General features: G+C 37.3%; 1 protein-coding gene across 6 annotated transcripts in view; it reads left to right on the forward strand.

Moving 5' to 3' along the window:
• Window positions 1–24,262, forward strand: part of Grm8 (glutamate metabotropic receptor 8) — an 805,417-nt gene extending 781,155 nt beyond the window's left edge. For 2 of the 6 annotated variants that reach the window (XM_006996266.4, XM_076566128.1), the window contains exons 10-11: window positions 12,553–12,799; window positions 23,287–24,262. In XM_006996266.4, coding sequence (XP_006996328.1) covers window positions 12,553–12,799; window positions 23,287–23,336 — 297 coding nt within the window. In that variant the 3' untranslated portion in view covers window positions 23,337–24,262. Of the gene's footprint in view, window positions 1–12,552; window positions 12,855–23,286 lie in introns of all 6 variants that reach the window. The other 4 variants (XM_042272849.2, XM_006996265.4, XM_076566129.1 and 1 more) reach the window with 2 other exon arrangements.
• Window positions 24,263–24,761: the final 499 nt, after the last annotated feature.

Consider the following 24,761-nt stretch of genomic DNA (forward strand, 5'->3'; position numbering starts at 1 on the left):
CCTCAATTCATTGGCTTACAAGACTCACCAGCATTGCCGGCTGCTGCTGCTGCTAGACAGATCACATCTGGAATAAACCATCTCCTGCCAGAAGTAACCAGCAAAGACCAACTGTGTCATGATAGTCAAAGCTTCTGGTCCCGTGCTGTGGAAGTTACCACTGCTAACATTCATATTCTGAAACATATCACAACGCACTCTCATGTGAAGGGGAAGAGAAACAAGATCTTCCAAAAGGGATAAGCAGAAAATCGAATGGTCGGATAGATGATCTTGTTATAGAGAATGGAGGTACACAGTTGAGGGTGGTAACATGATGTGTAGCAGGATGGAATTCAACAATAGGATGTGGAAGGCCTTTGAAGTAAATATGCAAAGAAAAAAATCAACACTAAAAAAAGAAACATGAAAGTTTAGAACTTGGGGAAAGTTTACTGGGCATGGGAAAATTTACAAGGGATAATTTTAAATTATTTCCCGAACATTCAGAGATCAGGGATCTTTATTTCTAGTGGCAAAGAAGTTTTCTAGAGGCACTGTCACATGGGACTGACTTGTGGGAATGAGCTCAGGGAGAAAGATGTAAAGCAGGTGTAAGCTCAGAGCTTTGTTTTCAACAAAACTGCTTCCTTCTGGAAGAGCCAAGTGATATAGACTTGTTTTCCTGTAAACCCCTTCTGGTCCTATAGCCTATATAACATGTATGAAATGATCTTTCTTGAAAATTTAATGGGAAATGTAGTTAAGTACCCTCCATAACCAACACCCGAGGTCACTGAACCTAGGAATGGATTTAATGGCTTGCGGTCATATTTGATGGACAAGATACTTTGTTAGAACATGGTAATGGTGTGAGCAAGGTCAATCACTGCAGTCCATCTGAGGATGTTGTAACTTCATTTCTTTTTCTGTCACAGCATTACAAACCATTCTTCATCCTGATCTGTCACCCCCCATTAGTCAGAGGGGCTGACTAACCATATGTGTGATACATATAGAGAAGCAATTTAAGATGCATGCTTTGAATATATAATATATTTTCTCACACTGAATAGTCTAAGATAGTTTCTGGGTTAGTGGCAACTCCCCCTCCATGTGATTATTAAGGAACTTTTAATGATTCTATCCAATAGGATCACCATTCTCAGCTGCCTGATTCTCATAAATGGAGAGGCAGCAAAGTTGTGAGAACTTATGCAGAAAGTTCATATATCTTTAGTTTCTTATAATAAACAATATAAAAATTTCATGACATTCATAATTTTTACACTATAATAGCTGAGAAATCAGTCCAAATTGTACACCACATCTAGAGAGAACACCCCATGAATAGCCAAACTTTCATCAGAATCAGTTCTATACAATGGAATGGAAAGCACCCACTGTGTGCATTTTGGGCTTTCTATGACAAAATCCTCTTTCTGTTAACAATGCTTATCTTTTCTTGCTAATTTTTCCTTCATAAGTTACTATACTTTAAGTATTTCTTGGTAATATAACAAAAATGGGGGAAAGTGTAAGGTTTAAAACAACTTATTCTATAACATTTGAGTAAAGAATACTAAATATTTTCTCTGTGGCAATTCAAAGTTTTATTTGGTCTCAATCTGCCTGAAAACCAAAACATCAGTATTTCAAATATATAGAACTTACTATGCTACTTTTGCCAATGAAATAACTTATGCATGCACTTCTTAGCCCTACACCTAAGAGCACAGTTTTGTTAGTGCCATATAGATGGCACTCCAGTTCCTGATCAGGTTACCTTCTACAATTCTGCTTGTAAAATTAACTTGTGGAATTAGAAGTATTTTACATATAATAGCAAATATGATGATTCTCTTTACACCAACCACAAATTTTCTTATGTTAGCTATTTAGCTGAAATACAGAGCCTTCACAGAAAATGCCTTTGGTCAAAACTTGACTAAATATTCTTCAGATGTTGGTAATTACCATAAAAAACCCACAAATTAAAAGATCTTTTAAATATAAACTAATTGAAATCTTGGCAGCATAATGTATAGAATAGTTATGATGGTGGCATATGGCTTACTTGGTAATAGCTGGTTTTATTTGTTTACTATCTAGGAAAACATGAGTGATATTCAATATTTGCATTTTCCATTATTAGGAAAGCACACATCCTACCACAGTGAAAAGTAGTCACACTTAGCTTCAACTTTCAAATATTTTTATTAGAACAGATCTGTGTCAGAATTTTCAATAATTCTTGTACAGTGGTGGACTTTTTGTCAATCGCTTTGATAAGAAATAATCAATGCTCACCCCTTTTGCGTATTAACTTCTCAGTCCCGGACAACAGTGTTCATATCATTGAAGTCTATGAGCATAACTGTCTGTTTCTTGAGTGGCAAATTTGATAAAGGTATTTAAAGACAGGCTTTAGGTTAAGCATGTAGGTTAAGAGAAAGAGGTAGTGAAAAGAGAGTAAGACACACCAAGGACGTTAAGTGTGGGCTTTTAAAAGACAAGTCCAAGAAAATAAGGTGCATACAAGTGTGGGTATGGACTCTTTGCAGGAGAATCATCTACGACATTTTATATTTATTTTAAGGGAAAAATAGGATGGCTTAAAGGAAAATAGGATGCAATAAATGCTGCTTCACCTCAAACAGGATGTTATACAGAATTTATTGTACTAAAATGTACAGCATTTAAGATGTAGTCTATGGTAAGACTGAGGCTTAACATGAGCTAAAGAACAACATCACTGGAAATGAGCAGCTCTGTTAATGACAACCTATGGCTCTTATGCACTCAGATTCAGAGTCAATACATCTTCTGGAGTTGAAAGCAGATGTTTCCAGAATCAGAACCTGAACCACAAAAGAATGAAACAAAAAGATAACATGTACAGGAAAAAAAGATTAAAGAGGATTTACAATTAAGGTTATGATGTTTTAGATGTCAGGGTGTTCGGCCAATTTCAACAAGAGGGCCCCAATTGCATCACCTTGAAAAGCTGTAGAGGAAATGTGCTTGAGTCCAAGATTGCCACTAGGTAGGGACAGAGAGAAGAAGCTATAGGCACCAACTGGGTCTTTGAGAAATAGGTGTTGCCAAACTCTCTAAGGCAGATTTTACAAGTGAGCAAAGAGGAAAGAGCCAGGTGAGGTTGGAGAAAATCTAGTACATTTTGATCAATTTCTCCACAACTATCAGCATCATTTGTGAACACTTTGATGATTGGAGGAGTAAACTACAGTTTTACTCTAGACTCAACATAGATTCCCCAGGAAGGGAACATTTAATTGGATTGCCAATGGCTCGTGCCATTTAAGCCTTGAACATCATGTTGAGAAGTCTGCGTGAAACAAAAAGAATCACATGCAGCCAGGATGTAGATAAAGCCAATTACATTCTGTGAAAAGGAGGGAAAGTTGAGAAGGTAGCTGAGCTTACTCTCCCAGATTTAAATGTTTGATAGCTGTGATTATGTTATCTCCCTTAGAATATTCTTCGTAAATATCTTGGTTCATAGGTCACAAGTCTTGTAAATGGAATGTCTTTAAGAATAACTTGCAGGAAATGATTCTGATGTCTGGCTGAAATCTTGTAGGAAGGCACTCAGCAGAGTTTTCCATGGAAAACTCTACAGAACCTCCTCTTTCCTTTTCTTTTATGTGGCTACTTTGTGTTCCTGATGAGAATATTGAAGTCTTTCTAGGTTTTTCAAGAGTACCCTCCACTGCTAAAGTTAGACAAAGGGTTGCAGCCTTCAGATTATAGAGTGACTAGACCCTCTTTCACAACATGGAGCATACAGTACAGGGATATGACATTTAGGAGTTCCCTGTAACTTGAACAGTAAAAAAAAAATGTCTTCTGTATCTTTCACTGGTTGGGACATGGCATGTATAACATTTTGCATTGGGGTCCCTGGGTGTTCACGACTTTTTAACCATTTGAAATATTATGTCTTGTTCTGAAACAAGATGGCAATGCCTTAACAATTGCAACTCCAGCATGAGAGCCATAGTACCATTTTAGGCATCAAATACACCATACAGCTGTATCCTCTGATGTGAATGAAGTGGCTTCACTGTGGCCAGGTGTGGCACCTCAAGGAAGTCACTATATATTTGCATGAAATTTTAATTCCCCTTAAAATTTTTTCCAGAACTACTTTCCATAAAGTGTTTGCTGTTCTTGTCCAGCACCATATTAGATGGTTACACAAAGTCTAAAGTTGTAAGTGTGTGGGTTTCTTCTTTAGAAGCCTTAGTATTTTCACTTTCAGACATCCACCTCTATGTTTTAGAGGCTCTGTTATTTGAAATAAGAATTTCATATAGTGAGAGATAGTTTTGTATAGCATGACTTAGAAATGGTCATGCAGTTAGTCCTAGGATGCCAGGATCAAGACATCTAAGAAAAGAGAAGGTACAGTAGAGTGTGGCTGAGTCAAAGATGTAATTCATCATGGTTCAGAAAATAAATGAAGTTATGAGTCTTTGAGGCCGAGTTGGATTGGATAGCCATTTTGTACTCACTGCCTTTTTTGAAAGAGTTCATTAAATCTTCCCAACTAACATAACCTTAGGATTAATCAAAGTTAATAGACCAAACAATAAATATCTAGGCTCTTCAGAGATGGTTTTAGGAAAAGGGGGTCAGTGGCAGCTTTGCATTGTCAGAGTAATTAGTGCTTTCAGTACTCAGGAGGAGGACATACTTCATGGTTTTCTTCATTTCAAATAGCAGCAATGCACTAGAGAGTATTAGAGGAAGCAGCCAGCAAAAGTCCTGCTGCCAGTCTGTTTCTGAGCACTTGGAGCTTGAATTCCAAAAAGGACTCTGCACATTTGAAATCTTATATACCCTACAGATATAAGGACAAAACCCACAATAAAACATTGGTGCAAATTTCTCAAAGGTCAAGAAGTGGAAATGGGACACATCCTTTCTGTGAATTCACTCCATAGCCTAAGAACAATGTCAGTACACTTTCTTTCTGGTTTCCACCCTATAATACTTCAGATCCACCCCTTATCACTTGGATTCCTAAGCAATTATGCATTTTCCCTAAATGCATATAGTTAAGTGCATGAAGTTATGCATAATTTGTTCATTTAATTTCAAAATCTAATTTTGTACCTGTATTTATAACTTCTTTCTCATTTCTATGTTGATTAGTCATATATTACCACTTTTTCTTTTATTGAAAATACATTTTTTGTATAATATATCCTGATTATATTTTCCCCCTTCTACTCTTCCCAATTACTCCCCACCTCTCCTCCCATCTAGATCTACTCCTGTTCTATAGCTCATTAAAAAACAAATAGGCTTCTAAAGGATAATAATAAAATGAAATAAAATAAGACAAAGAAAAGCATATCAGAATAGTAAAAAACAAACAAACAAAAGGAGCCCAAGAAAAGGCAAAAAAAAAACAAAAAAACAGCCAGATATAGACACAGAGACCCACTCATTTGCACAATCAAGAATCCCATGAAAACATAAAACTGGAAGATATAATATGTGTGCAAAGGATCTGTAAGGAAAAAAGTAAAATAAAGATAAATAAAAAAGTCCAGCACCACAAAATGAGACAATAAACCTCCATAGATTCCATTGAGTTCACTTTCTGTTGGCCGTCTACTGCTGGGCATGCAACATATCCTTAAAAGTAGTTTGTTTCAGGCCGGGCGGTGGTGGCGCACGCCTTTAATCCCAGCACTTGGGAGGCAGAGGCAGGCGGATCTCTGTGAGTTCGAGGCCAGCCTGGGCTACCAAGTGAGTTCCAGGAAAGGCGCAAAGCTACATAGAGAAACCCTGTTTCGAAAAACAAAAAACAAAAACAAAAAGTAGTTTGTTTCCCCAGTGATATTTTCTTGGAGAATTTTCAAGTAGTTATAATTGAAAATAGCATCTGGTTAGAGATGGAGGCATATGTCCTCTTCTTCTTTCAGCTTTAGGACCTCATCAGAGCTGACCCCACAAGTGCCAACTGTGCACACTGCCTGAATTTCTGTGATTTCATATGTTCTTAGATCTTGTTGTGTTTAGAAGGCTTTATTTCCTGGGTGTCCTCCATCCCCTCTGGCTCCTACGCTCTTTCCGTATCCTCTTTTGCAAAGGTTCCTTGATACCTGAGCGGAAGAATTTCATGGAGACATCCTATTCAGGGCTGAGTGTTTCAAGGCCTCTCACTCCCTGTACATTGTCTGGCAATGGTTCTCTGTCTTGTTCCCATCTTCTACAAGATGAAACTTTTTTGAGGATGGCTGAGCAAGGCACTGATATATGAGTATAAGGCACTGATCTATGTATGAGTCTAGCAGAATGTCATTAGGAGTCATTGTATTGCTACTTAAATAAAACAGTGTGTCTCAGACGTTTGCATTGCACTTTTCAGAATTATCCATTTAGATTTGTGACCCATTTTTAAATTGGGGTACTTTCTTCTAAATATCTAGATCTTCAGATCTTTATATATTTTGGATATTAGCCACCTATTGGATACAAGGTTTGTAAAAACCATTTTCCATTCTGTAGACTTGGACTTTGAATGATCATGTCCTTTGCCTTGCAGAAGTTCTCAGTTTCAATTAGGTCCCATTTATTAATTGTTGATCATAGTGGCTGCACTAATAGTGTTCTGTTCAGAAAGTATTTGCCTGTGCCAATGAGTTCAAGGCTATTCCTTACTTTCTCTTCTTATCAGGTTCAGGGTATCTGGTTTTATGTGGTGGCCTTTGATCCATTTAGAGATGAGTTTTGTGTAGGGTGCTAAGTATTGATCCTGTACATACAGTTGTCCAGTTTAACCAGCACCATTTGTTGAAGATGCTGTCTTTTTTCCAGTGTGTATTTCTGGTTTCTTTATCAAAGATGAAGTGTCCATAAGTAGATCACCTTATTCTGGGTGTTCAATTTTATAGCAATGATCAATGTATCTGTTTTTTGTCAATACCACACTGATGTGTTTTTAATATAACTCTGCAGTATAATTTGAAATTGGGTATGGTGATACCTCCAGCATCTTTTTTTAATCATGACTGTCTACTCTCAAAGCCATCTGGCCCTGGGCTTCTTTTGGTTGTTAGACATTTAATTAGTGATTCTATTTCTCTAGGGGTTATAGGTCTATTTAAATTGCTTATCTGACTTGAATTCAACTTTGGTAGGTGGTATATATGGAGAGAATTGTCAATTTGGTGGATTATCGAATATGTCATTATGAATTTTCAGATTTCCTCAGTGTTTATTGTTATGTCTACCTTTTTCATCTCTAATTTGTTAATTTGGACCTTTTCTCTGCGTTTTAGTGAATTGAGATAAGGGTTTTTCAATCTTAATTATTTTCTCAAAGAACCAACTCTTTGTTTCATTAATTATATGTATTGTTTTTATTTGTTTGTCTGACCAGTATTGATTTTAACCATGAATTTGATTATTTCTTTACATAATTCCTTTTGGGTGTGTTTTCTTCTTTTTGTTCTAGAGATTTCTGGGTGCTATTAAGTTACTAGTAGATCATTCCATTTTTTTTAAATATAGACACTTAGTGGCTATGAACCTACCTCATAGAACACCTACACTGTGTCCCATAAGTTTGAGTAGGTTGTGTTTTCATTTTCATTTAATTCTAAAAATTCTTTAATTTCTTCATTATTTCATATTTTGCCCCATTTTTAATTGAGTAGTAAATTGTTTAGTTTTTATTAGTTTGTAAGCTTTCTTTCATTTCTGTTGTTGATAGGCAGCTTTAATCTGTGGTGGTAAGATAGGATGCAGGGTGTTATTTCAATTTTCTTTTGTCCATTGAGACTTGTTTTGTGTCTTAGTATGTGGTCAGTTTTAGAGAAAGCTCCCTGAGGTGCTGAGAAGAAGGTACATTGTTTTGTGTTTGGGTGAGGTATTCTGTAGATTTCTGTAGGTCCATTTGGTTTATGATGTCAGTTAGCTCCAGCATTTCTCTGCTAAATTTTTGTCTAGATATCCTGTATGTTGATGAAACTGGGGTATTGAAGACTCTCAATATCAGTATGTGAGTGTCAATATGTGCTGTAAGCTGTAGTAGTGTTTCTTTTATCAACCTGGTTGCTCTTGTATTTGGTGCATACATGATAAGAATTGCAATGCCCTCTGGGTAAATATTTCCTTTACAGGATTGACGTTCTGACAATCTGTCTTCTGAATGTAAAGAAACCTTATTCTTAATGATTGTCAGTGGCAGGTTAGGTTTTATGAAGCATGGTCTCTCTATGTAAGTAGCCTTGCATGGCATTGATGTCATGTTGCTTGTGGCCATGGCCAGAAACACACAACCTTTCTGCCTCAGTACCTGACTGCTGGACTTGCAAGTGCGTACCTGCACACATACTTAAAAGATATTTAACATCCTCAAAAAACATCAGTTCAACTCTTAACAAAGCTGATATTCTACTTGTCATTTGAACATACATTTCTTTTTCTATAGCTCCTAACCACCATTACTAGTAGTTCAAAGTTAAAGACTCAGAGACTCTTCGTGACCTGGGCCAACAGTACACTGATAGTCTTTATTCACAGTGCTCATATGGAGCCTTTGATTTGACACTCCATTTCACAAATATGCATCCTAATCCCAAAGAGAGTGTAATGAGGATCAGCAAATAATTCAAATCAAAGACATCTGTGTCTTCTCTAGTGAAATCACAGTGACGTCTCTAACCTATTGATAGGTTCAGAACACCCAGGACAGTGGTATTTCCCAGAGTGAAACTTTAACATGATTCTTTGAATGAGCAGAACCTAGAATTTCACTTAAGCATAATAAATATTTATTTTTCCTGTTGCATTTATTCAGCAATTTCTAGGAGAGACTGTTTCACAGCTCTATAGGCACGTGTGTGCTCAAGCATATATGTATACACCCCCCACACACATTTATAAATGTTTGTGTAACAAATATAATCAAAAAGAGGCTATCAACTTGAGAATGTGGACCAAGAGAGAGTGTGAGAGAGGGTAGCTGGGACAGGCTAGAGGGAAGAAAGGAATTAGAGGAAGGGACATAATTCTATTTCAAGTAAAAGCATAAAAGTAATTTGAAAAGAGAATATCCATATTTTTTCACTTGATCTTAGGCAGAAGGCCAAGAAGAAATAGAATGTTAATTTTTTACAATGAAATACTTTAATTTGCGTTTTTTTATTTTTTATTTTTTGGTGTGTAATAATATCAAAAAGAGCTAAAAATGTGAAGCTGATTTGAGAGGGTGGCACTGTCCAGTGTTTATAATGTGAGAAATGAAGGAAGATTAGCAAAAAGCTCCATTTTTTTTTCCTCTGGATAGATTACCTTAGTTGCTAAGAAGTTGAAAGAGTATCAGTTGAGATGTTGGCATCTATGGAGGTCTGTATTCAGGTAGCTCATGAAAGAAAAAGATTGAGCATTATCACAGAGAACTAGAATACCCTCCCTTCTTACTTTAGGATTCTAGGTCATAGCATACTTTTAGGAGATCTTGAATGTGTGCAAATGATGTAATCAGAATGAAGAGAAGGCTGTGATAGGTTCTTCTAGGAAAATATGTCACATTTGAGTACCCTGTTTTGGCTTCTCCTCTGTGGCTTTTCCAGAGAGTGCTTGCATCCACTTCAGTACATCTGACTGTTTCAGATTCAAAATATTGATGGGACTTGAAAGCTGAGGACATAGCAGACCATCAGAGGATATGAAGGGAAAAACAACTCACCTTCTTTGGTCATGGGAGTTTAGGGGGTGGAGGCAGGGTGAAGAGCTAAGAATAGAAAGTAAAAATTATTAACACAATGTTCCTGTCAGCATCTCTTGATAAACTTAGATAGTTTAGTGTGAGCTAATACAATCCCTTCCTTTACCCAGTGACCTATCACATCAAGAAGGAAATGGTATTCTAGGCATGTAGATCTCAATTATCAATAAATAAGTTGAATTAAAAAATATTTTCCTCCATCAAAATAAGATTACAGTGACCTTTTCTTGGACATCTAATAACACACAACTATCTGTTCATTACTACCCAAACTATCTGGTTTATTTAGCTGTCTATGGATTATCTCTTTTGTCACTATACCTGGAAGGAGGCTTTGTTGGTACCATTGTAAATGCAAAGTTGTATGGTGAGTAACTTTTTTGAGTTACTATTTTATGTCTATATTTTAAACAAAAATATATTGTTTTATTAAATAACACCCTGTCTTAGTTAGAGTTTCTATTGCTGTGAAGAGACACCATAAAACATGGCAACTCTTGTAAAGGAAACAATTGGGGCTCGCTTACGGTTTCAGAGATTTAGTCTATTATTGTCATGTCAAGAAGCATGGCAGCATGCAGGCAGACATGGCACTAGAGAAGGAGATGAGAGTCCTACATCTGGATCTGCAGGCAGCCAAAAGAGAGACCACATGTACTGGGTATAGCTTGAGCATACATGAGACCTCAAAGCCTGTCCCCCAAAGTGACACACTTCCTGCAACAAGGTCACACCTACTCTAACAAAGCCACACCTTCTAATAGTGCCACTCCCTGTGTCAAGCATTCAAACACATGAGTCTATGGGAGCCATACATATTCACACCACCACACATCCTGTAAGTGTGATTTTCTAGATAACAAACTAAAAGCCACAGAGGAAAACCACATCATATATTTGTCCAATCATCAGATATAGATGAAGCTTTTCTCAGGGAAGCAAACTCAGATTTTGCAAACTTCCTCCCTTGTCTATACACAAACACCCATACATATACACATACACACAGGCACACAAACTGCACACACAAAAAATTTGGGATGGAGCTACAATTAAAACTTAGGCTTGCTGAGACATGTTCCTTTCCAGGTTGTAATCAATCATTGTGTGGAAAGTCAGCGCATGAACTTGAATCAGCTAGTCATGTCCATAATCAATGTTCAGGAGAAAATGCATATTTTACTTGTGTACAGCTCTGTCTTTACACTTATATGGTCTAGGATCCCGTCTAGGGAATGGTGCTTTCTGTAGTAGGCTGGTTCTACCCACAACAATTAACAATATAAAGATAGTCTTCTACAGATATGTCAACAGGGTGCTCTGATTTAGACAGTCCCTCTGGGATGCTCTGATATCAGTGATTCTGATGGTGCCAATGTGACAATTAAAACTCACCAGCAAGTACTATTTGGGTAAATACTATATGCCTTAGGAAGGCTAACTGAGTAAGATACATTTACAAATCCAGTCAACCACTTTGTGAGTTTATATCATATGAAACTTACTTGCATTCTAGATTCTCTTTGCTTGTTTTTAGTTTGAATGAACTTAACAGTCTGACTGAAACAATCCTGATGATTATCAATTCAAGAGGCTTTAGAGTATATGTGGGTGAAATTTGAACTTTGTCACATCCTTTGCATGCTTTCCCTCTTCTTTATGATATTTATTTATTTATTCTTTGAAAATTTCAAACAAATATACAATGTATTTTGATGATATCCACCACCTACTTCTTTCGTAAGTCTTCACAGACACCCTCCCATACACATATCCTTCCCAATCTCATGTTCCTTCACTTTTTCTAAATTTCTCACTAGAACAAAGAGTTAATATTAGTGACATGTAGCAAGGAATCAACAGAGGAAAAGGATTTTTCCCAATATGCTGCTGAGACTTCACTGCCAGAATAGATATCTGACACCTGAAAGAAGGAAATAGTTCCTTTTCTTAAATATATTTTTATTATATTTTGTGTGGGTACGTGTTTTGCGTGCATGTGTGTCTGTGTACAAGATGTGTTCCTGGTGTGCATGGAAGTCAGTGAAGAGTGTTGCATCCCCTGGAACTGGGGTTATGGACAGTCATGTTCTACCATGTTGGTGCTGGGAATTGACCCTGGGTACTCCTCATGGACTACAAATATTCTTAACCTCTGGGTCATGTCTCTAGCCACAGGAGGAGATCTTTACATTTTGTTGAGGCTCCTATATTCATTTTGACATGATATAAACATTGAGAAAGAAGGTGTTCTTTAGACAGGCTGTTAAAAAACAAACAAAAAACATGAAAAACAAAAAACAAGCCCTTTTGTCATGTTTGTGATTTTTACCAGATATAATGATTGGAACTACACAATGCTGTGAGAACCATGATGCTCCATAAACTATGTGTATCGTGATGATCTAGATTGCTGTACTGCCTCTGTCTTTACTACATGTATTTCTCTCTTTGCTTAAGTATTGGGATGGTCATTTGGCCCACTAGTACCCTTTCAAGAAGATGTATGTGTGGGGAAATGTTAGTCTCTTGTCTGACTGTCTTTTGTCCCTTTCCTCATGCAGTTTATCATATATAAAGTTACATAAGCTCCACCCTTTTCCAATTTGTTTTTAAGGATGAAGATCTTAAAATATAAAATCACTCATTTTTACTTGTAGTTTGTCAAAATCAAAACTTGACTGCAGTCAAGGGCAATTTCAACAAATATTCTCCAATATATCTATAGGAGAGAAGCTGGAATAATTTTTGAAAAGTCAGACTTCATAACCACGTTTCTTTTTCTTTTTTCCTCTTTTCAGATGTACATCCAGACAACAACACTTACTGTCTCCATGAGTTTAAGTGCTTCGGTGTCTCTGGGAATGCTCTATATGCCCAAAGTTTATATTATAATTTTTCATCCAGAGCAGAATGTTCAAAAACGCAAGAGAAGCTTCAAGGCTGTGGTGACAGCTGCTACGATGCAAAGCAAACTGATACAGAAAGGGAATGACAGACCAAATGGCGAGGTGAAAAGCGAACTCTGTGAGAGTCTTGAAACCAACAGTAAGTCGTCTGTAGACTTTCAGATGGTCAAGAGCGGGAGCACTTCCTGATAGATGTACGTTGAACATTCTTCTGCTAGTCTTGGGACCTGTACTACCTGGTTCTGTGGGCACAATGGTACACATACCCTGAGACTGTCACAGCAGTCAGAGCCATTGGATGAGGACTCAGTGTTTACAAGATGAGCAGTGGTTCCCAGCATACAAACTGCCACTTGAGCTCTTTAACAAAAATATGGCAGTTAGCTCTATATTGAGATATCATAGGGGTTGGCATTTGGGATGCCTTTTTATTTGCCAATTCACTTTTGAAACTTAGGAACTATTCTACAAGATTAGTTGCTTCAGTATTGGATATAATTTATTATTTTTATTTATCAGTGATATTTCTGGAATGAGGTACTCCAGATCTTGCACAAATAAATGACAAGTTGTTTGAGTCTTTGGGAAAATGAGAAAAGACTTAGTTATCATGTATAATGGAGTCATCAAAAATACTTGGTTTCTCCATACTCTCTCTTCTTCTTTTGACTTTCCTCAATTTCTTTTTTGAATATGTTAATTTCAAATAAACCTTGAAAACCTCCTGATGCTGAAGACAGAATCCTTTTTACCACTTTCCTCACCTACTTTTCTTTGCTCTGACCCAGAATCATCATATGGTAACAGTACACTGATACCCAGAATAATCCAGATAAATTTACTTTATTAATTAAGGATTTCTTGGTATCCACGGAAAAGCATTAGACAGGCTAGATATTTGTATTGTAAAGATTCAGAAAGTAGAATATGACAAAAGTTTTATTTACATTATCTGATTACATAAACAGATTAAAAAGAAATAAATTAAAGGTGAAGTCCTTACTCTAGAATTCTTTTGGGAATGCCATAATATAAGTCTATAATAATTAAGGAAAGTTTTTTTGTTGGTGTTACACATCTGTAATCCATGTAATTGAGTCAAGAGGATTATGTATTTAGGGCTTAGGCTATGTAACAAGACCCCATTTCAGAAAAATAAGAATATCCAGCAACAACAATACTCCCTTTCCCCCAGAATCCTTTCTCAGGCTTTATTCCCTGCTTGCTATTCATTAAACATTGTCTTAGTTAAGGATTTCTATTGCTATTAAGAGACACCATGACCAGAGAAACTTAAAAGAAAACATTTAATTGGGGCTGGCTTACAGTTCAAAGGTTTAGTTCATTGTCATCATGGCAGGAATCACAGTAGCACACAGGCAGACATGGTGCTGGAGAGCTGAGAGTTCTTTATCCTGACCTGTAGGCAGCTGGCAAAGAGAATGAGCCACTGGAACTGGCTTCAGCATTTAAAAAACTCAAAGCCTGCCCCCTAGGGACACACTTCCTTCAACAAGGCCACAACATCTAATAATGGCACTCCCAATGAGTCTATGGGGACCATTTTCATTCAAACCACCATAGACATTAAATACAAAAGAAGACTAAGGTTTGGTTTCATTTGGCTTAATTACTAAAGAAATTTATAGTTTCCACTGAATTGACAAAAGTTTCTCTGAGTTGAGGTATCAAGATTATCTATGTAAACATTGCATATTGTAATGTTTTATGCATAGAGATGTGGTTGATATATTGTACACCCTAATAAATCTTTCCTGGCGATTAGCGAACAGAACAGCCACTTTATTAAACATAGAGGCTAGGCAGTGGTAGCACACACTTTTAATCCTATTACTCGGGAGGCAGAGATCTGTCTCGGACCTCTGTGAATTCAAGGCTGCACTGGGAACAGAGCAGGGCGTGGTGGCACACACCTTTAATCCCAGCACTTGAGATCTCATGTCTTGCTTGGGAAGGGCACATGCCTTCAATCCCAGGAAGTGGTGACAGAAAGTAGAAAGGTGTATAAGGTGTGAGGACCAGGAATTAAAAGGCTTTTAGCAGCAGTTCAACTGAGGACCTCAAGGGTGAGGACTCAGAGGCTTTCAGTCTGAGGAAACAGGATTGGCTGAGGAGTTGGTGAGGTGAGGTAGCTGTGACGTGTTCTGCTTCTCTGATCTTTCAGCATCCACCCCAGTATCTGGTTCCTGGTTTGTTTGTTTGTTTTTATTAATAAGACCATTTAGCAATTCATCTTACATAGAGATAATCTCTGTTGTATAATAAACATGTTGAGTAAACTTATAAGTTTAAGGGCTGGTGAGGTGGCAGGGTGGGTAAAGGTACTCACCATCAAATCTGAGGACCTCATGTGTATCCTGGGACCCAGAAGAAAAGAAGCAACACCTGCAAGTTGTCCTCTGACTTCCACATACATGGTGAGGTACACACACACACACACACACACACACACACACACACACACACACACACTATACACACACACACACACACACACACACACACACAAACAAATAAATACATGTTAAAACAAAAATGAAAAAAAACTTAATGGCTTAAACCTCATCTGAAGTCATCTTGACTCTGGGAAGATTATCTAATAAAAGTCTCAGTTATCACTAAAGAAACTCTTCCTACACAGACATCATTCTGTCAAAGAGCAGCCTTGTGAACCTGCAAGAGCAAACAGTAGGACAGATGTCAGTAACAAATGCCTATAATCAGCTCCCATGATAGATAAATGATTTACCAAAGACAGGGATATTATCAAAATGCTGGTGATTTAGGGGCAGAATTTTTCTGTTTTCCAACCTGAAAGTATGAGTACAGGGATTTAAAACCCGGGCAGATGCCAGTTAGCTGCTGTTGGCACTGCACTCTGCACGTTCAAGGTTGGCACTGGGAGCATGAATCACCAGAGTCTGATGCTCTACCTGTATTTTGTGACAGTCCAGAAAAGGACATAATGGGGTTTCAAATGGGAGCAACTACCATTTTTGTGGAATAAACAGCAATCATCCCAGGCCCACCCAAGGATGGGAGGAAAAATCAATAGCCTTTTCCAACCCCTTGAAGCACAGATAGTTTCCCCTGAAAGTAAAATTCCTACCATCAATAACACCAGCCTTGTATTGTTAAATAAGCCTCAAGTACTGGTTATTTTCCACGGATGCTGAAGTGGAAATTTTATAACCTATATACATTTCTCTAAAATAAGAAAGAAAGATCACAAGCATTAAGGTTGTTGGGGTGAGCTTATTGTATTCTGAAAGAGTTAAAGTTCACATTTGGAATGTAAAGGAAAGCAGAAAAGATAGCTCAAGGTAACTGGAATTACTGCCTGAATGAAAGTTCGGGGTGTGGTTAATATAACAATATTTGAAATTAAAATAAAAAACAACTATTATTTCAGCACACATATCCTTTATTTTAGTAAAGGGAGAATTTTGATAACTGTGGCTACTAATCTGTTGTTGGAATTTTTGATTCTGACTAAATAGTGACACATTTATATATATATATATATATATATATATATATACACATAGATATGTATATATATACATAGATATGTATATATACATACATAATCCATATATATACAATGTGGTATAGCTTCTTGTATTCAGAAGACTCATTTTAAAGATTTATTTTAATATATATGCATGTATGTGTATGTGTATGTGTTTGTATATGTATATATATGTGAGTGAGTGCTATGTGTGAGTCTGGGTGCCTGTAGAGTCCAGAAGAGGGCCTCAGATCCCCCAGAGATGAAGTCAGAGATGGTTGTAAGCTGCCTGATATAAAAACTGAGAACCAAACTCAGGTCCTCTGGAAGTAAATGTTGTTCTTGAGTTTTTTTTTTGTTTGTTTGTTTGTTTTTTTTTTTTAAGTCCAACATTATTGGTAGCTTATTTTGGGCAAAAGTATAATAATGTTACCATACAGAACAATGGAAAGAAATGAGAAAAAAATGGTTTTTATTGCTTTCTTATTCTGTGTGTGTTAATCAATACCAAGGAGCAGTAAATACCTGAATAGATAATTCAGGTATTTGCAAGCTCTGGATTGGTGACAGGACTGTATGCCTCAGTAGTCATGCCACAATTGGTCTATTCTGTAGGTGACCAGACACTGTCCTGTCCATGCAGGGCTACCCAAGGACTGTGGTCCTATCCCTTTTCCTCTCCCTGACTCCTGTAGGGGCAGACCTGTGTCCCTCAAAACCCATCTATGGTTATAGCATTCCAACTAGCCTAGAACAAGACAAGTACCCACTGTTATGGAAAGAGCTGTTCCTTTGGACATTTTCTGACAGAGTTTGCAAGCTGAAGCGTTGTGGAGTTACTTTCATACCCTCATTTTATACCAGAGACTCAACATTGTCTATTTTAGAGACTATGTGTTTACGCTACAAATGTAGGCAAGTGTGTATATTTGTTTGAAACCACACCTAGTGGTTCCTGGAGTGGAAGCATGTACTTCATACCAATAACCAAGCCCTGTGTATTGACTTTCCCATGCCTGCTAACTATCCCAGATCACCAGGGCTTAGCCTGGGTATGGGGATGACTGCAGGAAGGTGTGCATACCAGGAAGATCCCATCCACACCTGGGCTGTTGACCAGGAGTCCTCCAAAGAATCCAAGGTCCCCATGCAGCAAGCTTCAAACTTGAGGATGCCTGTGTTGGAATTTTTTGTATTTTTTTAATTTTTTTTTCAGGATTTCATTAAACTGATTTTCTGCTTTTTCTTTATTTTTAGTTTATTTATTTACTTTGTTTTTACATCTTGACTACAGTTTTCCCTCCCTCCTCTCCTTCCAGTGTGTGTCCTCATCCCCCAGCCTCCCCCCATCTGCTCTTCCTTCTCTTTTTCTCTTCAGAAAAGGGTAGGCTTCCCATGGATATCAGCCAGCCATGGTATATCAAGTTGCAGTGAGAATAGGCATCTCTTCTACTCTTCTTTTATGGCTGGACAAGGCAACCCGGTGGGAGGAAGGGGTCCCAAATGTAGGCAACAGAGTCAGAAACAGCCCCTGCTCCCACTTTTAGGAGTCCCACAGGAAGACCAAGTTTCACAACTATCACATATATGCAGAGGGCCTAGGTCAGTCCATGCAGGCTCCCTTGTCCTTTCAGTCTCTCTGATTCTGTGGGATTTCTTGCGGTGTTCCTGACCATACTGGCTCCTACAATCCTTCCTCCCTCTCTTCTACAGGATTCCCCGAGCTCTGCCTAATGCTTGGCTATGGTCTGCATCTGTTCCCATCAGTGGCTGCTTGAAGCCTTTCTGATGACAGTTGGGCTAGGCGCCAATCTATGAGTATCACAGAATATCATTTGGAATCATTTCATTGACCTTTTATTTATGTTTGTTTGTTTGGTGGTCCTGTTTGGTTCTATCCCAGGTCTCTGGGCTATCCTGCCTCTGTGTCTTGACCCTCGGGGATGGGCTCCTTCTCAATATATGAGTCTCAAGATGGACCAGTCATTAGTCGGTCACTCCCACAATTTCTGTGCCATCTTTACCCCAGCACATCTTGTAGGCAAGACAAAGTGTAGATTGAAAGTTTGGGGGCTCACTTGGTGTCCTAATCCCTCCACTGGAAGTCTTGCCTGGTACAGGAGATGGCCAGTTCAGGCTCCATATCCCACCCCACCGCCACCCCCATTGCTAGGAGTCTTAGCTAGGGTCACACTCAGATTTCTGGGAGTTTCCATTGCACTAGGTTTCTAGTTTATCCCAGAGATGCCCCCAGATTCCAGTTGTCTCTCGAAGTACTCCCTCCATCCTTCCCCGACCTGATCCCACCTGTTCCCATGCCCATCTCCCATTCAGATCCCTCTCCCTCTCTAAAGGCCAAATCTATTCTATTTCCCCTTCACAGTGAGATTCTACTATCATCCTCCCCCAACTTGAGCCCTCCTTGTTACTTAGCTTATCTGGGTCTGTGGATTGTAGTGTGGTCATCTTTTACTTTATGACTAATATCCACGTATAAATGAGTACATACAATGTTTGTCTTTCTGGGTCAGGTTACCTCACTGGGGATGATGTTTTCTAGTTCCATCCACGGTTTTAAAGCCAATGAATGTTCTTAAGTACTGAACAATCACTCCAGCCACAGAAGACTCAACTCATTTTAAAAGTGAATTGTGGATCCCATCCCAGACTTTCATGTCATACAATTAAAATTTCAGAACTCCATATAGTAATTTTGAGGAGTATGAAGTTAGAAGGAAAACTAATTTCCTGACTTTTCATAACAATGTGTTTTCTATAACAAGAAATCCTGTTGTTTCAGAACAGAGAGGGGAGTGGAAACAAAGTTGATATATACAAGATTCTCTGCATGGCCTTGTCACTGCCCTCCTGGTGTTCCTTATGATATATTCTTTGTAAGTAATGACAGCAGTTGCCCTTTCTTTAGCCTATGAACACAGTGGGGCATACCCAAAGAAGTTTACCATTGTCCTGTTCAAAACTTGTTTTCAACAGAGCATATATACATGCATGAACATTGTCAACACAGTTCCCCTATTGGTTCATCTGCATGTCTTTAATCTATTTTTATCCATAATAATTCTGAAATAGTGATTCATGGAAGTTATCTGACAGTCAGAGTCATCCCTTACTGGTGCTTTCTTTATATTTCCTTTTATTGAAACTATATTTTCCTTTCATAATACACTCTCATTATGGATTCCCTCCCCACTCCTTTAGTTCCTCCCCACCTCCTTTCCTATCTGGATCCATACCCTCTTTCTGTCTCTTAGTAGAAAACACACAGGTTTCTGAAGGATAATGAAATAAGATAAGATATCATAAAATAAAACAATAATATAAAATAAAAACTAATAAACTGGAATTGAACAAGACAAACAGAAGGAAAGGAGACTAATAAAAGACATAAGAAACAGATATCAATGCAGAGACCCATTCATTTCCACATTCAAAAATCCTACAAAAATCCTAAACTGGATGCCATAATATGTATGCAAAGATCTATAGGGTAAAAAGAGAGAGAAAAAAAGTTAGATACCCACACATTTATAAACACACACACACACACACACACACACACACACACACACACACACACACACGCACACATTAGCCTAGGGACCTAGAGTAAAACTAAATAATACTGTTAAAAAAGTAGCAATAAAATGACTCTTAATGACATTCTGCTGTATTCATAGATCAGTGCCTTGCTCAGCCATCATCAGAGTTGGTTCCTCCTTCAGCAGTTGGGAGCAAATGCAGACACAGTTAGACACTGGGCAAAAAATTAGAAACCCTGGAATCCTCAGCCCTAAATGGAATGTCTCCATCACATATCTGTCCTCAGAGCTCAGGAAACAGCCAGGAAGAAAATGTAGAAAAAGTATAAAAGCTAGAGAGGATGGAAGCCACCAAGAAACCAAAGCCCTCTAAATCAACATGATCAATGCACATATGAATGCACAGAGACTGAGGAGGCATGCACAGATCTGCACTAGATGGGGCCCTAGAGATGAAAGGAGATGTGGACACATGCCCCCATCCTTAACCCAGAAGCTGTCTCCAATTGATAACCACTTGCAGATGAAAATTCAGTTTTCACCAAAGGAGTCTCACTAGGGAAGCAAACTGCTCTTAAGATCTGGTCACCTGCTCAGCAATAGACAGCCAAGAGAAAACAAGTGCAATAGCATCTTTGGAGGTTCCCTGTCCCATAAGGCCATGCCAGTGTTTTTCCTTTAAAAAAATCTGTATTCATTTTCATTTTTATTTAGGCTTTCATATTGACTGAAGTATTTGTTTCCAGATTTTGATTTGCTTTATTCTGGAAAAATTAACTTTATTTTTCTGTGAATCATAGTCTCAAAATAAGACTCCACATAGTTGTACATTATTTTTCCCTAGAAATTGCTTTTAATGCTTTAGTTCAAAATCTTGTTCAAAATCACTTAAAAGAATAAAGTATGAATTCTTGATTTGTGATAAACTCTCTAAGTTACAATGATCCTTAAAGGCAGTTTGATAACAGTCACTCCATGTTGAGTACCATCTTTAGAAAGCTATACTGCTTAAGGCTATTTTTCCCTATTACAGCTGTGATTTCTCCCTTTTAAAATTTTAATTAAAGTATAATTACATAGTTTTCCCCCTTCTGCCCTCCAAGCCTCTCCTGTACCCTCCTTGCTTTCTTCCATCCCATGGCCTCATTTTTTTAATCATTTAAGTTACACACACACACACACACACACAATCTGTCTGTATATATATATTCAGGACAGAGTATTTCGCATTGAATAACCAATTGGCATGCTCTTCCCTGGGAACAACTACTTCTTTTTTCAGCATTCCTTAGTTGCCTGCAGTTCCTTACCTAGGATTGGGGCACAGTGAGATTCACCCCTTCCACTTTAGCATGCCTGACGGTGTCGGTGTCTTTTCTTTCTTTCAGTCTACATATTTAGCAAAGGTTTCCAGATCCCGGAAAGTTCAGTGACATTCTTACTGCCACTTTTCTAACTAATGGCAGATTTCCTTCATCTCAGCTACAGCAACTAATGAAAAATCTACCAGAAACACGCACACACACACACACACACACACACACACACACACACACACAATGCTTAGAATTTGTTTACTTCGAGAAACCTAGAAGCAAAAAATGCATTATATTAATTGAGAATGAGAATTAAAATTAAGCCAATATAAAAAACCACTGTACCTCACTTTTCACAAAAATAAAAATAAACTCAGCAGCCAGCTTACCTTTCTAGAAATAGGGCTATCCAGTAGGATCACAGAAGCATGTGGCATGTCTCAGTCATTAAACGCTTGCCTCCAAAGCATGAGGACCTGAGCCAGATCCACAGCACTCACATAAAAATCTGTAATCCAAACCATGGAAAAGCAGACATAAGTGAATTCCTGAACTTACTGGCAAGCCAAGCCTAGCCTAGTTAGTAGTCCCCATATTTGAGGAAGAACCTCTGTCCCAAAGAACAAGATGGATGGCTTTAAGGAATGATACCTGAGATTGAGCTCTGACCTCCACATGAATGTCTATATGTGCGTGTACACACACACACACACACACACACACACACACACACACACACACACACACAGTGATATATACAGAGACACCCACACACCCACAGGGGCATACACATAGGGACACACACACACACACACACACACACACACACACACACACACACAAGGTAGAAGAGGGAGACAATAGTATTTTTCCCAAAGTAAAAATTATCCCCCCCCCAATTATTCTCTCTTTTCTCTCTTTCTATTCTTACCTGCTATAGCTTTCAATTAGTGGTGAGGATGATGCACATGGATCTGCTTAATTGCCATTCATTGTGTAGAAATAGAATGTAATGTATAGCTGGAGTCAAGTCCACTTTTCCCCACTATTCCATGATAATGATAGAGTGTGATTAGTGAAGATAATATAAATTTATGAGCAACATATTTTGAATACGTACTTAATATTATTCAATTAAATAAAAGTTATTAAAGTCATGTATAATTAGCACTAGCTTGGACTGTGTTAATTTTAGTGATAGACTCAGTATGGCTTTATCTGTAAGCTGGATGGGTCCATCATAGGTGTTCAGAATTTCAGAGGGATAAGTCTGATTATCAGGTATGTTCAAAGAATAGCTTTATGATTTCTAGCAGTGCTCAATTTATACAACTATAATAAATTATTTAAGAATATTTTCATTCTGAATTAAGGCATTGAAAAACGTGTTCCAGTTTTTAATTATTCTAGTATTTAACTTAAAGTAGATAACAATTTTGAACATCTTCACACAATTATGTTTGAATTGTGCAATTATTTATTTTTTAGTTTTGAATTCTCTGAAAGTGTCAGCATGAGTGTAAATTTGACAGAATATTTTTTTATTTGTATCTTTCTAATAGTCTTACAACAATGAGTGTTGTTTCATAGTAAGTTGGTAGCAGTAGAGTTAAATATTAATTTCAAGCTTTGAGACTTTATTTCCATGTATACCTTAGTTAAATTTTTTAAAAAGCCACAAATATCTATTGACTATGTCAATATTTAGCTAAAAGTTGTGTGTACTTGAGATTTTGGTTTGTTGATTTCTAAAGTCTGAGATTAGTATTAATTTTTAAATGGAAAATGTACATTTTCAAGTTACAAATAATTATAACCATTGGATTATGATTGGCTTACATGATCAAAATCTTTGATTTAGTCTGGTAGATTTTTTAATGTCTTTTTGTAGTTTATCAGTGTCTTCTTTCTTTTTATGTGTATGAAAATTTGATTTGTTAAGGTAGTGTGTAAATAAGAATTTACTGAAGTTTTCTAATAATTAGCATTTTTTGTATTCATTTGTCTGTTAATTACCCATGTACTACTACACACTGGACTGGGGAATTTGTGGATTAACAATTTGGCTGAATTTCTCATTGAATTTCTACTGCATGGTTTAAAATACTAAGTAACACATTACAAAACATTATCATCAGACAGCAGAATTTGAATTTTGAAATTATATCAGCAAAATGATTATTATTTGCACTATTAACTTGGTCTATTTTTTTAACAGCTTCCTCTACTAAGACAACATATATCAGCTACAGCAATCATTCAATCTGAACAGGAAGATGACACTATCTGAAGAAAGGTGGTGTGTGTTCTTAAATATTGAACATGAGACTGCAAAAAAAAAAAATTGCTCCTGGAGATCTCCATAGACTACAATCAATCAGATCAATAGTCTTGTAAGGAACAAGATTAACCATGAGCCAAAAGTATCAATATTGAGGAGCAAAGGAACCAATTTTATACAATACAACCATTGAGTGTCAAGCTAAAGTATTGCTTACTTGTGAGCATAAAAAAAAATTTCAAAAGGAAAACTAATGTTAGCTTGTGAAAAAAAAATGCTGTTGAAATAAATCATGTCTGATGTTCTTCTTGTAAGTATTTCTCTGTGATTGTGAGAACTCCTGTTCCTGTCCCACACTGTTCAACTTGTATAAGACTCTGAGTCTCTTTCTTGTAATGGCTGACTGGATTGAAGCCCTGGGTTGTGCTACAAAATAAATGCAATGATTGACGCATGCAATTTTTATACAAATAATTTATTTCTAATAATAAAGGAATGTTTTGCAAATGTTGAGCGTTGTTTCGTTGCAGTTTTAAAACTAGGGTAACGTCCTCTTTCCAGTGACACTTGCGTTGTTTTTAGGTCTTTGTCTTGCCCCATGTTGATAGTACCTCCTTCTGGAACGTGGTTTGGATTATTTGTGTTTATGAGGAGAATTTTATTGCTCTATGAAAAGGTATCACTTGTATAAGATTTTGTAAATACTTTTGATTCCTGTAATGGGTTTTCATAATGAGTATCCTATGAAGAATCAAGTTGTAGCTTGATATAAATTTCACTAAGTTGTAATAATTGACAGATAGTGAGTTAAACTTTCCCTTGGAGACTATATCATAAAAATTGTTATAGAAAAAATATATCACCATATGACCAAATTGCTTCATAATACCTCTAATTAAAAACCTTTGCATACTGAAATATTCCCTGCTACGTGATGTTAACTTTCTCTCACCTGAGCCTAACAGACACCAAAATCAGTGGAGTAATGGGCCTTACCCAGGTCATTATTCAAAACTCTGCATTAGCATATTTATTTCCTTGGTATCATTAAAGAAACCACAGTTCAGATAACATGTCAATGAATTCTTATTTTCCAAATGAAAACATTCATTGCTTCATAAAACAGTATCATTAAAGAGAGAGAAAACAAGAAGCCTGTCTGGTGCTAATAAACCATGCCAGGGCAGATAAGAAGAATCTGTTAACGGTTTTAAAATCTGTGACCATTTTTGTCCTGGGTTTCCCTATTACACACAATCCCAGACATCCATCAAATCAATGGGTCCCTACAATCATTTTGTTAGTAAATGTTCTCTATGTTGAGTTAGCTTAGACGGCTCATTGCTTTCCTTATAAATATACAGAGCTATCTCCGTAGCTTCAACCTAGACATTAACAGCCACTTTATTTAA

Source organism: Peromyscus maniculatus, chromosome 3 (genome assembly GCF_049852395.1).
Source record: "Peromyscus maniculatus bairdii isolate BWxNUB_F1_BW_parent chromosome 3, HU_Pman_BW_mat_3.1, whole genome shotgun sequence".
Taxonomy (NCBI): domain Eukaryota; kingdom Metazoa; phylum Chordata; class Mammalia; order Rodentia; family Cricetidae; genus Peromyscus; species Peromyscus maniculatus.